We start from the raw sequence: 16,053 nt of genomic DNA on the forward strand, positions 1-16,053 counted from the left end.
AGGAGATATTTTCAAAAAAATGAAAACCTGTTGCTTACCTGTCCAAACCATCTGATAGCTTCCCATCTTGCACAGCATGAAAGTCAAAGTGCTAACACAATTTCCCCATCCTCACTCAATCATGTTACCTCTCCAGGTTTATTGGCTATTTCTCTCAGTCTCACTCCAGCCACACAGGTCTCCATGCCCTCTTCAAACATAGCAGACAACACCAACATCGGTCCCTTTTCACTCCATATTCTCTCTTTCTAGAGCCCTCCTCTCCCAAAGAGCCACATGCTAATACCCCCAGCCCCTTCAGGTTTCTGATAAAATGTTTTTTTTTTCTCAATGAGGCCTTCTCTCCAAGCATCCAGTTTCCTGCTTCATTTTTCTCCATAGTATTCATGAACACCAGGCATACTATACAGTTATTCATTTATCCATTTGTGTCCATCTCCTCTCCCCACAATGAATGTAAACTCCATTGGAGTTTTAATTTCTATAACTTAACAGATGTTAAGATGTAATAAATAGTTACCAAATGTTAATTAGTGAATAATATAGTGAATTAAGAATTGATAGTATTTATCTTCTGGTTTGATTATGACTTGGGGCAAACCCCTTCGTCTGTCTGGGTTCCAATTTCTTCACATGTAAACTTAGAGTTTTGGAGTAGATACAATCAGAGTTTCCTCCAGCTTTGAGAGGCCATGATTCTATTGACTCCACGTTGTAACCAAAGAAATCAAACACACAGAGATTAACACAAAAAAAGGAAAAATGCCGCTGAATTAATCTCTTGTGTTACAACCACCCAGTCTACATAACAAAGATTTCTTCATGACCTTATCCCATATACATTTTAATAGAAATAGGAAAACTAATAGCACTGACTTTTTTTTTTTTCTTGCAACAGTATGGGCACAGCTGAGGTCAATAAGAAATTTGAGTGTTTTCAATTTTCCATTGAAAGCAACTTTGACCATCATTTAGCTTTTTTTTTTTATTCATTTATGATAGTCACACACACAGAGAGAGAGAGAGAGAGAGAGAGAGAGAGAGAGGCAGAGACACAGGCAGAGGGAGAAGCAGGCTCCATGCACCGGGAGCCTGACGTGGGATTCGATCCCGGGTCTCCAGGATCGCGCCCCGGGCCAAAGGCAGGCGCCAAACCGCTGCGCCACCCAGGGATCCCCATTGTTTAGCTTTTATTCTAGTTATCTATAGTCCATTCCTCCAATTATGGCTCCTCCTATATTAGCAGATTTTTTCTGTGTGTTTGTCATTTCATTGCCACCTAGTGGAAAATCCAGCTGATATTTTAAATATGGTTTACAATCCGGCAGGCTAGATTTTATCTCCCAAAAAATTGTCTTCACAGTCGGTATTAATTTGGAAAATATTCCAATTAAATCATATCAAAGTATGATAGACTTTCTTATGGATATGTATAGATAACTATTTCTTTTGTATTTATTTCATACAAGTGAAAGAGTATTTGTAAAAGGTGTGCTTGTCGAAGAAGCAACTTAATACGCAAACAATAATTTAGATATTATGCGTTTCTTAAATCACTGAAAACATACCTTTCCTACAATATTTTTTATGTACCAAAATGCATATTAACCACAACCTCATAGTTGATTTTCCCATGTTATAATTTTTGAAATTTTCATTGTTTATGCATGTGGAGGTTAGTGTTATTTAATTATATGGAATAGAAAAAAGGACAGAGAGCTTCTGAATCACTAGTTTTGACTGTTCTTTCTATTTGCTCTCACATTTCCTCTGAATTTAACAAAAATAACACAAAGTAGCATTTTTTAAAATATACTTTTAAAGGCACTATATCTTCTGATTATTTTACACATTTGTTTATTTTGAATAAGCATTGGTAAAAAGAAAAAGGTTTTGAATCATGTATTTGTAAAGCCACATAAACTTGTATCATTCTTTAAGCCCAAACCCCCAGTGTACATCCCTGAAAAAGGAGTAAGGCTAACTTTGTTTTCTAATAGAGCTGTACCAAATAACTCTCCTAGGCAACCATGCTGACAACAAACAATAAAGAACCTGTCATAAAATAACATGTTTTTATGGTATGCTGCCAGAAAACTGAGCTTTGCAGTGGGATAAATGGCACCATCCTAAAATATGGGCACAAAGGAGAATAGGAAATATGGGATTTGTTGCTTTAAAATCAAACTAACAATGTATTACAGCAGTATATTGGGAAAAAATATAAAATGCTCTGAGCCCACTAAATAACCATGAATGATGAGAAGGTATTTGAGTTGTAGATCACACGCGCAGCTATACTGCCCAGCTTTATGAAAAACCTCTTGAAATTGGTTTCCTTTTCCAATTTAGAATAGAGAAAGATACACAAGATAGGGTAGATAGGGGAAAATCACAAACAAGTACAATATAAATGAGTCTTTTAGCATTAGTACTCCATCAAATGTTGTTTTCAATTGCATTTTTTATTATGCAGTTCCTAGGGCTACCTTTTGACATTTGTTAATACCTTTAGAAGGGATGTTTGCTTTTGATTTATTTACTAAAGAAAAGCCAGTGTTGATCCTGAGAAAAGTATTCAATTAATCTAGAATGTCAAAAAACAGAATGAATCTAATTTCATGAAGAAAAATTGAAAAATATATACTCTTCCTTACTGTTTTTATGTTATTGGCACATTTCACTCTAATTTAAAATTTCTCGCACATTACTATTGATTATATGCTATCTCCAAATGGAGAAAAAGTTGCCCTCTCAGTATACTTCTACCTCTCAGAATATATGGATACTATTATTCATCATTCTCTAAGTCTTCTTAGGGACATATGGTCATTGTAGACCTTTGAGCAATTGCCAGCAACTTCAGATTGCAGTTAAATTGGTGAGAAATCAAAACATAAAACAAGAATTAAAACAAGGGCTTAGAGACAACTCATGGGCACTTGGGCTTGGACTCTGGGGATGTGTATGGGTATTTTGACTATTCTTAATCTAGAAAAATGAGGAGCAATGTGGGAAGACTTATAAAACTTGAAAAGGAAAGACCTGACATATCTGGGAATCCCCAAATGAGAGCCTCTCTGCCTAGAACACTGGACCCTATCTTCTCCTGGATAATACTCATTCACCCCCAGGATTTCTCTAAACATCACCTTCTACAGTAAACACAATTGACCTCCACCCTCTTTCCTCCCTGGCCTGATCTGAGCTTCTTCCATGTGCTTCCATCCACTATCATGATCCTTATTATATTGTATTGTCATTGTTTACTTATCTCAACCCCTCACACTCAAGAGACTGAAGAAGATAAGACCTGTAATTTACTTGATTTTGGACACCCAGTATACAGGCACATGATGGAAGTTTACTAAATTAATAAACAGGTAGGACTAATGTCTGAAAACATGTTTTACACTGTACAATCCTTCTTCTTTAAAAAAAAAAAACATTGATTTTATTTATTCTGTGGGTAAATTCTGAAAAATCTATGCAAATCACAAATGCCTTCCAAAATGAAAGTGAGGAAATGCTTCATAAGAAAAGGTATATGGTTATACATATTTTTACTTTTCTCCAAGGAAAGTTAGTTGGCACAGCAGAAAATAGGGTGATTAGAAATGTTATGCCTAACATGGTTTCTTACACGCCAAGAACCCTACTTGAAGTCACATCTTCAACTGAGAAGTAGGAATAATCCTATCTGAGCTCTCCATCTTACAAAATTGTTGCAAGCATAAAATAAGTTAATGGGAAAGCATTTTTGAGACTTTAAATTGGCATATTATGGGTATTAAAGTGCTTAAAAATATAATGTTTTTTTTTTACATAGAATTTTCTGTTTCTTTGTCTAATTTAGAGTAAAAATTGAGGGATACATTTTAGTGGCAGGTTTAAGTTTGACATTGTCACTGCCAGTCCTTGGATGGAAGTAGGATTTATTTTTTGGCCTATAACTTTGACCTGTTATTAGTACTACCACCACTATCTCATAAAATATGAAACTTTAATGAATCTTTAGGTTCAAGTCTCTTTTGTCTTTCCTTGTGAGAGAGTCAAAATTCAGTATAAAGGAAAAAATTGTTCATGCCTGCTTCAATTACTTTTAACATTGGCTACAGTGTACTGACTTTGAAAACCTCCTTGGTGGACCAGAAACAAAATATAATATCAGCTGCCAGGTTCTTTGTTACATTCCTGCACTGGAGAATAAAACAGAGGATAACTAACTGGTCTCCACTCTGACATGAGACTAGGCTTGGCAGAAAACCTACAGTCAGCTATAGTATTATTAGCTAGACTATAATATAGTGGAGTAATATTGAGACTTCACCACTCTGGCAATCAAAGAATCTAATAATGTCCTAGCATTCAGATTTATAATGATTTGAAATGTTTTATAAGGGATGGGTTAAATGGGTGATAGGTATTAAGGAGGATGCTGGCTGTGATAAGCACCAGATGTTGTATGTAAGGGATGGATCACCAAATTCTATACCTGAAACTAATATTACACTGTATGTTAACTAACTGAAATTTAAATAAAAACTTGAAGCTACAAAAAAAAGTGAAATGTTTTTCAAGGCCAATGAATCAATAAATCAATTTTTGTGAGTACTTGATTGATGATCATTTTATTAAAGAGGTGCCTTAAGGTCTCCCTGCCCTTATCCATAGTCCAGAAATGACACGGACACTGCAGAAGTTTGGTGTTGTCTGCAAACCAATCCCATGCCATTGCAACAACCTCACTGCACAAACTTTCAAGATGGCAATAGTAGTCCCATTGGCTTTTTAACCCATCCACTTGAGGTGTGATAACTCATTAGTTGAAGAAATACTTTCTCAAGTGTCTACAAGCCAGAGCAGTAATGTGGCAGTTACAAATTGCTTCCTGTCCATCACAGAATATAGAAATTTCACACTACCCTTCACACTAATCACAATTCTTCCCTTGAAAATAAGCTATTTGAACAATTCCATTACTGAGTGCCTGATAACCTTTTTTTCTTTGGAGAAGTACACGGAAACAATTCAAAATCATTGTATCACCCCTGCTACATGCCATGATATGAGTTTTGTGACTAGAATTTAATAGTTTTGTATGAGAGAGAGAGAGAGAGAGAATATGTTGGCCTCAATAGTTTATTGAGCTCTATAGTTTATTGAGCTGTAAATTCTTTAATTTAGAAAGAACACTTATCCTATAAGATATATTTTTAATTCCTGTAATGATATCATAAAATACCCTTTTAAAGGATTGTTCAATGAAAATTTAACAATTCAAAATGATAGAACTATATGTTATTGATTGACAGAATTATTCTGTTATTAAATAATTCCTAACCTTTATATCCATGAAACTCTATAGTAAAATCCTGAACAGAGTTCTAAAATCCTTTACTTTTATAATATGTCATGCAAGACCTACTTCTAAATACATAAATAGGGATCCCTGGGTGGCGCAGCGGTTTGGCGCCTGCCTTTGGCCCAGGGCGCGATCCTGGAGACCCGGGATCGAATCCCACGTCGGGCTCCCGGTGCATGGAGCCTGCTTCTCCCTCTGCCTGTGTCTCTGCCTCTCTCTCTCTCTCTGTGACTATCATAAATAAAGTTAAAAAAAAATTTAAAAATAAATAAATAAATAAATAAATAAATACATAAATATTGTACCATCTGTATACTTTTCATTTTTGTTAATCAGATACTGTACGACTTCCTAACCTCATCTCTCATACCCTGCAGTTAGTATCTCCTACCTCATCACTTCCCCTCATCTCTCTCTCTCTCTCTCTCTCTCTCTCTCTCAAACACACACACACACACACACACACACACACACACACATTTTCATTTATACATTTCATCCAAACCAGCTGGTCTCCAAAACTTTGATTGGGCCCACTTATTCTCCACTTTCTTTTCATTTAATGCTCTTTCCCTCAGCTAGAATACACTTTTTGCTGGTTCAGATCCTTCTATTTCAAGGTTCATTGCCTTCAAGAAGCACAGAATTCTTGACTAACTAAATCCACCATTCATATTAACCTTACTTTGAATATTCTCATTAGTTATTTATATATACACAATGTAAGCCACCAGTATTGGCTTCTTTTACATGTCCTCTGAAGGATTCTGAGAGCTCCAGTAGGTATGTAGCATCTTCCAAGTAGACTTGAAATTCCTCCAGACCAGGAGCCATTTATTTGACTTTCTCTTGATTTCCCATTCCCTTTGATATATGCAATGCACAAGATAGGCACTGAATGCTTTTTGAGTAAGTGTTTGAGGGAATTTTGAAAATGAATAACTATTTATTGCTTAAGATATTCAGATGATTATCAAAGATACCTGACATATTAGTTTTTAGCAATCCAGTTTCATTTGAATCAACCATGGTGTATGGTTTTATACTTACCGGAACAGAAACTTGAGGATTATCTGCAAGTTTTCCCAGCACAGCAAAGCCATCAACATCAATTTGGCCTCTTGGCTTTATAGGTAAGGATTGAATCCTGTTGCAATCAACAAAAAGAGTAGCACTACTCCTTTCCACACCAATCATGATCTTATGCCATTGGGAATCAAACAAAGAAGGCAAATTTGAAAAAGTTGCAGTTTGGAGACTTCCATCCAGTCCCTTGTATGAAAATGCAACAGATTTTGTTTGGCCATTAATCTTCACGCCAACTTGCTCCTTCCCTGAGGAATCCTGAATCTGCCAAATGCTCCAGTTCTTTTCAAGTGTGCTTCCAGTCATCCGAAAGGTAGTTAAAAAGGAGTATTCTTCAGGCAGACCACTGGGATATAAATCCCTGAGTAAAAATTTAAAACAGTAAATAAACGTCTTGTTTTCTGTGCCCATGCATATTATTTCATATTTTCTTATTAGGCTTTTTTAGATTCTAGACCTACAGAAAGGCTACAGTGTGAAAAACTATGCCCTGTTTGTTCTTTCATAACTGCCCATAAAGACCTTCAATCATTCACATACGTTAATGCTCCATCCTAAAATACACATTAAAAAAAAAAAAACCTTTCCTCACTCCTCATAGCTAAGTTGGGTTCCCAATGCTACATAACCCCAACAATATTACTATTTATGCTACCTAAAGAGCGCCTGTACAGCAGTTCCATCTCAGCCAAAAAACATATTCTTGCAAGGTTCTTGGCAGCATTCCTTCCACAAATTAAAGAAGAAATAATTCAGAATCCATATCAGCTCTACTAGTTAATAAAGCCATTTAATTAAAGCAGCTTTTAAATTTTTTATATAGCACATTGTTAGGAGTATTTGTCATTTCCATAATTACCTGGGTAGTTCGCTCCACAATTATATCCTATCCTAGACCCACATATGCATTTTGAGAATCAGTAACCACACAGACTTGAGAAGCTCCTTCACACTGAGCATGTTAGTCTTTTCCCAGTTCAAAGTGTAACATTAAAGTAGCATCTTGTTGCTTGTCACTGGATGTATGACAAGGGAAAACTGGCCAGTTCTTAATTCTCTACTCAAGTCCAGTTGTTTCAGGACCTGACAACTAAGTCTGTATCATTGCTCCTTCTTTTATTGCTTTAAATAACAACATACAACTGCAGTGTCCTAAAGGCATCTCCAGTCCACGTGGGAACTGTGATCTCAGCACCAACTACCTGGATCTTCTTTTGTTGAAACCAAGCTGCTAAAAGCTGTGACTGCAATTTTTAAAAATCAGAACATATTAAAGGTAAGCATCATCTTTCACAAGCTTGAAGATTTTTCTACCTTTCTCCTCCTCAGTATAGAAAAATTCCTAAGGAAGGTAAGAATGCTATGAAAACTAGATGCCATTAATTTTGTTTGGTAAATAATATTTGACATTTCTGAGAATAATTATGGACCAGAGCTCAAAGCCCCAAATAACTTTCCTTCAGGTCAGACTCCTGTTAAATAGCCCCTCTTCTGAAATGAAAAAGAGAAAAGCAAGAAGAAATATCTAAGTGGATGCTGATTTAATTTGTAGCAAAATGAATAACACATACATTTATTGTATTGGCATACGTGTTATTGTCAGTTGCATTAAAATATATTTTGAGGAGGTCAAGAATTTCTAAACCAAAAAAATTATTCAGTTCCAAGAATGTTTAGCAATAAATGAAATTACTCAATTTACTGAGATTTTCTATCTTTGCTTTGATTTTAACTATAAAATTTTATCATCTCTCACAACTGCATAAACAAACATATAACTCTTTACTACAAATATTTTTGCACACCTTCAATAAATGGGTCAACTATGTCAAGAAATTTCATTGCTTTGCTGACAAAAATAACAAAAATATGAAGCTTTTCACCTGAATTCCCTTTTAGCATCCAAGTACTTCTTTTAACCGTTATGTACTAAAACGACTTTGTTTTTATTTATAATCCTGGGTGAATTGCTTTGTTAGTACACATTCTTAAATGATCACTGGTGATATGTACTGGTGATCACTGGTGATTTGCAATATACTTATTACAAAATTTCCAATTCATTAAATGATTGTCAAGTATATAGGAGGTTTGAGGCCACTTGGTTGGCTCAGTCAGTTAAGTGTCTGCCTTTGGCTCAAGTCACAATCTCAGAGTTCTGAGATTAAGCCCCACATTGGGCTCTCTGCTCAGTGGGGTCTGCTTCTCCCTCTCCCCTTACCCCTCTCCTCCACTCATGCTTTTCTTTCTGTGTGTCTCAAACAAATAATATCTTTTTTTTAAGTATACAGGAAGTTTCAACAAATACATTAAAATATTCAGTTTGAAGCTAAAGAAGAAAAAAAATGTGTGCAAGAACTATTTCCCCAGGATAAAGATGCCCACATCTATTTTGATATTTACTTTTAATATCGATTTTGTTTAACATATTTCCTTTGACTTCAATTTTCCAGAATATGCATATTCCAGAATAACCTCTAGAGAAGAAACTAAGGTTCACTTTCACTGATGACAGTATATTACCTACTGCATAATTACAAAAACCTTATAGACATTTTTACATTTCATTTAACTGACCTCAATTAACTTGGAGCTGGGAGATAAGTTTAAAATTTTTATTCATAGAATCCCTGGGTGGCTCAGTGGTTTAGTGCATGCCTTTGGTCCAGGGAGGGATCCTAGAGTCCCTGGATCAAGTCCCACATCAGGCTCCCTGCATGGAGCCTGCTTCTCCCTCTGCCTGTGTCACTGCCTCTCTTTCTCTCTCTCTCTCTCTCTCTCTCTCTCTCTCTCTCTCTCTCTCTCTCATGAATAAATAAATAAAATCTTTAAAACAAATTTTATTCAATGGTGAAATTTGACAAGTATCTATTTAAATTGTGAGTATGTTATTTTAATATTCTTCTTACTTAATGATCTGGATTTAAACAGATGCTTAAAGAATTCATTTTTCTTTTTTGTCCAAATACAGTTAATGTTGAGGTAAGAGAATTTCATAGAAGGAAGATAAATCTTAAAGTTTTATTCTCTTCTTTAAAGCACTCTTTTTCTAGGTTTTTGTAAACCTGTGCCACTAATGTATTTGTTTACAGATGACTGAGCAAGGCTGTAGAATTTATCAGTCCCTAGGTAAAACAAACCTATCTTGCTTTGATTCCACAAGTCATAGTAACTTGTCTAAGTGACTCTTTTGCAAATACATCGTCAGGTTGACTCAGGAATTTCTCCCAACTTATGCTTCATCTCATCTTTCCTGCTAAATGAGCAAAGAGATTATGTTGAAGGTAGGATAGAACATAATGTCCCTATATACCACTGACTTGGTTTTATAATGCCAAAAACTTTTTTTAAAAATGAGTTGGTGGGCAGCCCGGGTGGCTCAGCGGTTTAGCGCCACGTTCAGTACAGGGCATGATCCTGGAGACGCCGTATTGAGTCCCACAACCGGCTCCCTGCTTGGAGCTGGCTTCTCCCTCTGCCTGTGTCCCTGCCTCTCAATCTCTGTGTCTCTCATGAATAAATAAATAAAATCTTTTAAAAAAATAAAAAAATAAAAAATAAAAATGAGTTGGTGACTGGGGTTGCTAGAACAGTTCATTTATAGACATATGTTAAATTAAATGTATCCATCTGCTCTCTGTATTCATAAACATGAAGATAATATATATGTGTATATTTGTGTATGTATATAACTATAATCAAGATTATTATGTTCTTAATCTTTTAAACTAGGTAATTTGTCAATATAAGAGAAGAAAATTCTTTTCAGTGTTCAAATTAATAATATATATATTATTTATATTTACTTAGGACCTTTTAGAAGTCCTCACAAGTCTAATTTATATAGCAGTCAGTACCATTGTCTTTTTTGAACACCTGAGATTCCGTTCTTGCAAATATGCTATGCACATCAATAAGTAAACTTGACAGCATACATAATGTAAAAGAAGCTACATCTATAAATGATTTATTTCATTATGTTACATCTGTACAAAGTACCTTAAAAGAAGAACTGTAAAGGTTTGAATAAAAGATGAGAAGACTAGACCTTGAAACATTTGTTTATGACCTTAAGCCAAAAAAGAGCTAAGAATTTTATTTGTTAATGTAAACAAACACAAAATGTTTGTAAGTTTGAGTTGAGAATATGATACTATTATGTCTAAATAATAAAAAGCAGCAAAAAAGATTTCATAATCTTTTAAAAAATTGAAAAGATGAAGGTAAATTGTGACTCTATCATATCAGCTTTATATACCATACTCTCATTTCCCTCCCATGAAAATCCTGTTAAGGTTTTCTTTTCATTCCCTCATAACCTATATTCTCAGTATAGAAATTTCCTTTAAATCAAAACTGCTCCCCACATGATCTGAAAGAAATTCCAAACCCTGCCTTTCTTGCCACCTGGAAAGAGTAGGACTGGGAGGGCAGCTTGAAAAGAAAGAATCCACTAAGGAGAAAAGGTTCCCATCTGCTCCTTCTAGTGCTCCCCACTACTTAGACAAATACTTAACAAATACCACTGTGTGCCAGGCTTCATCCAAGCTCTCTCCAATTTATTAACATTTGATCTTCATGGCAAATCTATGACCTAATTATTATTATTCCTAATTTATTCTGAAGAGACTGAAATAAAGATAGTGTAGGTATTTTGCCCAAGAATACACCTTATTACCTATTTGAGACTCCATTTATCTCAGTGCTCTGACTCTCCTTTCCTATTTTTTTCTTTCCCCTACTTTTTTTCTACTTCCTACCTAATTCTTTTTTCATCTTTTAATGAGTTTTGCCAGTAAATCAGGGTTTTTAGTCTTTGTGGGGGCAGAGAGTCAAGGAAACAGAGAATATGGAACATTGGTTATATACTGTGACAAATATTTAGTGACAGCTCTAGGAACTTAGAGAAGAGCAACAGCAAAGATGAGCACGAGGTATGAGTTTATGTGGCCTCAAGTTGGTCAATATCTGAAATTAGATTTACTTAATGACAATCCAGATTGTAGCTCAAATTATAGAAGAGAGAATTATGTCAGCATAGAGGGGTCTTGCATCATGTTTATTTTATTTAAAAAAACGATCTTTTTAAAGCTTATTTAAGAACACAACTAGGAGGGACACCTGGGTGGCTCAGTGGTTGAGTGTCTGCCTTTGGCTCAGGGTGTGATTCTGGGATCCGGGATTGAGTCCACATCGGGCTCCCTGCAAGGAGCCTGCTTTTCCCTCTGCCTATGTCCCTGCCTCTCTCTGTGTGTCTCTCATGAATAAATAAATAAAATAAATAAAATCTTTAAAAAAAAAAAGAATGCAACTAGGACTCCACACTGGGCATGGAGTCTACTTTAAACACACACACACACACACACACATAACTAGCACTTCTGTGCATGAAAAGAAAATATAAGCAAAAAAAAAAGTCAGTAGCTGTTATCATGCCTATAATCTTTCCAAATGTGAATAATTTTCCAGGGTCAGTTGAAGCACCATTCTGCCTGAACTTCAATCCTTCCAGCACCTCCCAACCCTGGGACCTCATGTAAGTCTTAAACTTTCTGGCCTCAGTTTCCTGCTTTATAAAATGTGAATAATAATGTCTCTACCACAGGGTTGCAATTACGATGAGATTTAATGTTAATTAACAAATTTATAAAAAGAGCTTATGCAGTGAACTATTGTCATTTTATAAAATATAGTTCATATTTGGAAAAAATACATAGTTCATGTGTTCAAAACATAAATTTCTATCTGCAGTCTGGCACTACATCAGAATATTCTAATTTGACCAAAATTTTCATTATTATAAACATTTAGAGCTTTATAATAGTCTTTTACTGTTCCAATTAATCATTATTTACTTTTATACCTTTTTATCAAAGCCCTAATTTTCTGGTTAGTCTATCAAAAGAATCTTAATTCAATTTTTCACAGTGCACTAAAACATACAATAATTATGATAAATATATATAAAGTATTTAAGTGATATAAAACTAAAAGTCCTGAAGTTCATTCATAACAATGGTATGACTCAACACTTCCATACACTAAAGCACCACAGTTATGAATAATTTAAAGGATAAAAAACAGTTCTAGAGAAGTTAAATGAAATGGAGGATTTTGAAATTATTGTTACTACCATTGCTCCAGTTACCATTATTCTAATTTTGCTTTTGTTTGATTCCTGCCAGGAACCAAGCAGGAGATGTGTGGTTCAATTTCAGCACCAGGACGCTTGAACAGCACCATTGAGAGTTCTAACCACTCCGCGGTTCCTAGTTAAATTTATGCTCAACCTCTGGCAATTTGCACAGAGGGTCCTTTCAGCCAAAACCAGACAAAATTATACAAAAACAGAGAGCAGAGTAATAAGAACATGTCCTGAATCAATGTATAATGGTCTCAGTAATTTTTTTTTCTCTCTGGAATGAAAAGTAAATTACATACTGGAGACATGAAGAACATTCATATATTTAAACACTGAAGACTGAAGATAGATAAGTAAATATATTTCTTCATCTTTAAATAAAATCATGATCTAACAAGGATTCAGTATAAGAAGATTTTCTAACATTGGATAGCTTTTCATTTTTCAAAATGCATTTGAGGCAGATAATTAAATAAAATATTTTTATATACCTTGTTGGAATCCTGAAGTCTACATTATTTCCCAGTTTGTAAGCCACTTGTAATGTAGTTGATCCCACTACCCTCTGAATAGCTCTTCTAGATGCTGCTTTATCTACCTGGAACTGAGAAATCAAGTCAAACCCTACAGAAAGGGAACACAAAATAAAAAGTCTAAAATGAGATGGGTTACATTCCTTACCACAACCTTCCAAATAAAAGAATATATCAGGTAGGTTCATAGAAAGCATGCATTTTCAATATGATATAAGGTTACTTGCCTGGCAAATCATCTTGGCCAATCCTGACCTTTGGACAGAGTTCATTTCCACCATTAGAATTTGAATTAACAGGGAATCCTGCAAAAGAGTTAACATGTCATCCTACACCAACCACTACAAGGACCATGAAGATATATCAATAACAATAAGGGCTGGACAACTATTTATAGGAGAATAATATGTCAAATAGCTTGCTTATGGTGTATTTGGTTTTAATTCTATGGCTCTAAAATTATAATTAATTCATCTTCAACTCATCCTGGAAGGGAAACAAAGTGCAGAGTTTTAATAATTTGTACTGGGAAAATGTTCCTTTGGAGGAAGTTAGGAATTTGTTCCTTTTGGAATGAGAGCTGCGCAATGTTCTGAATGGCACAGTGTCAGATGCCTGTTTGGAAAACTTCTGGTGGCTTGGACTAGAAAATATTCCTTAAACACCACATATTTTAGAATTCCTAACAGAATCCAGAGCCAGCCTTGAGCCAGCTAGTGGGATTTCTGGAGAGCAGAGTTCTTAGGAATCTTTGTTAAATAGAGGAGTTTGGAGGGCGACTTGGGATTTATTAATCCAAAATAAAGTATATAAGATGCTTTTAATTTTACAAATTCATTCTAAGAGATCAAAAATGGGTGCCCACGTAGACCATTGGTATCATCCTAGAATAGGGAAAAGTAATGAGGATACAAGAATCATGAAAATAATTAAACTCTTAATTCAATGAGAAATCCTAGAATTAAATTGGATGCTCCTTACACATGTGGAAGGTTGCAGGGAAGAAGTTTTTAAGAAAGCTTCTTGTAACTGTATAACCCCAGCACCTTGCTAAGACTCATCTGACAACAGAGGCTTCCTAGACTTCAGAAAAAGCATTTTCCAGCTACAAGTTTTGGCCCAGCCATCCCAATACATCAAAATACTCTTTACACCTCCCCTGACCCCAGGTCATTCACCCATCCATTCATCCATCCATCGGTCCACCCAGCCAACATTACCAATCACCACATTAACCAAGTAGGTCCAATGTGCAAGGCACTAGAGTACACAGGTTGGTTTTCCTGCCAATTGTGATCACAGCCGGGATTTCTATACCTAGTATTGGCCACATAAAACCAGCCATGGAATAAACCCATGGCTAAAGCAGGATTGAAGAGTAAGGCTGTGGAGGACCATGGATATTTCACTCAGCCCTCACTCAACCATAGTCCTGTGTGATCCTTTCTGGGAACAAGTGATATTTCAAAATGCAGAAACTGTGGCCCTTACTTGGGCGACGCTTGACAGCTGCCGATGCCCAAGATCCCAGGAAACTGCATACAAAGAAGAAAACTGGAATTTTCCTGAAGAGGAGAAAAGAAAATGACTCAAATAGGAGTCCCTCCAGATGAGGACTACTTAAATATTTGGAAATATGGTAAACACAATTAAGGTAGGTAATCAAATCTCAGTATAGTTTACTTTTTCCATTTGACTTTGAACTCTTGAGAGATTTAATGAAGTCTCACGTTTCCAGCTCCTTCTAAAACAATCATGAGATCACTATTTGCTTTATCATACTTTCTCTGTATCTCCCTATTTCACTGTTTTTATATCTATTTCCTTGTCTGTTTTCTTTCATCCTAATATTTCTCCCTCTTCACTTTAATAGCTCTCTCTTTCTCCTTTCTCTCTCTCCTGTCTCTTATGCTTGTTCTTTTGTTTCACTCCCATCTGTCTTTCTCTGTCTCTCTGAGTCTCTCTCTCTCCTCTCCCCTCCCCATCTACCTTCACCTCCTCTTATCCTACCACCGCTGCAGAAACACAGACCCTTGGTTCTGAGGGCCCCCAACCCAGTCTCCCCACCACCCTTTCCAGTGTCAAGGTCTTACCAGAAGTTCTTCATTTTCCCATTCGTTTTTCTTTTGTGCCAACAGTCCTGGTGATGATGGGGTTGTAGGGGAGGTCAGCACTCCCCCCAAGACCCCTTCACTGTCACCCCAGGACTAATGGGTTCCAGGCCCAGCCTTGGTTCGTCCTGCCTGTGTAAGGGCTTAAAGCAAAGGGAGTGAGCCAAAGGCATCGGTGACACTTTAAACCACAGGAGAGGGAAGGGGTGGGGAGAGGTGGCCCTGTAAGCCCAGGCCCAGCCAGGGGTGTGTCCTCAAAGCTAACAAGGTTACACAGAAGGAGGGATTAGCAAGGGAAAGTTTGCTGAAAAGAAAAAAAGTCAGGATGTGGAGAAATTCACCAGAAAAACTCAGGCAAGCTGCTATAGGAATACAATGGAAGCTTTTAGAACTGCTATAGAAATACAGTGAATGCTTTTAGAGGACTGAGGTAAAGAGGGGCTCACTGGAAAGCAGAGATGTGGGAACTCATGGGGGCCTTGGTGCACAGCCAACCTAGATTTGAATCTCCATTTGTTCTGAAGTTTACCAGTTGTATGTTTTGGGGCAAATTAGTTAATCTGTATGTAACTCAGCTACCTTAGATGAAAAGTGGGTTGAAAATAGCTACCTAAAACAATTGTTTTGAGAATGAAACAAGATATCAAAGAAGAAAATCAAATGCCTGGCACAGGGGAACAGTCATTCTTTCCCATTGTCATCATCATTATAACTAACACTTCAGTATTTGACCCCTCTGCTTAAAATGCTTAAAGCCTGATAACATTTAATTCTCTAAACACTATAAAGTAAAACTAAAGTGACTCCTATTCTACA

At 36.0% G+C, this 16,053-nt stretch overlaps 1 protein-coding gene across 1 annotated transcript in view; it reads right to left on the reverse strand.

Moving 5' to 3' along the window:
• Positions 1-16,053, reverse strand: part of COL9A1 (collagen type IX alpha 1 chain) — an 89,714-nt gene that overhangs the window by 67,509 nt on the left and 6,152 nt on the right. The window contains exons 2-5 of the mRNA XM_055330214.1: positions 14,618-14,691; positions 13,354-13,431; positions 13,085-13,217; positions 6,416-6,812 (exon numbers count right to left, since the gene is read on the reverse strand). Of these exons, the coding sequence (XP_055186189.1) occupies positions 6,416-6,812; positions 13,085-13,217; positions 13,354-13,431; positions 14,618-14,691 (682 nt within the window). The remainder of the gene's footprint in view (positions 1-6,415; positions 6,813-13,084; positions 13,218-13,353; positions 13,432-14,617; positions 14,692-16,053) is intronic.

Source organism: Nyctereutes procyonoides, unplaced genomic scaffold (assembly GCF_905146905.1).
Source record: "Nyctereutes procyonoides isolate TBG_1078 unplaced genomic scaffold, NYPRO_anot_genome, whole genome shotgun sequence".
NCBI classification, from domain to species: domain Eukaryota; kingdom Metazoa; phylum Chordata; class Mammalia; order Carnivora; family Canidae; genus Nyctereutes; species Nyctereutes procyonoides.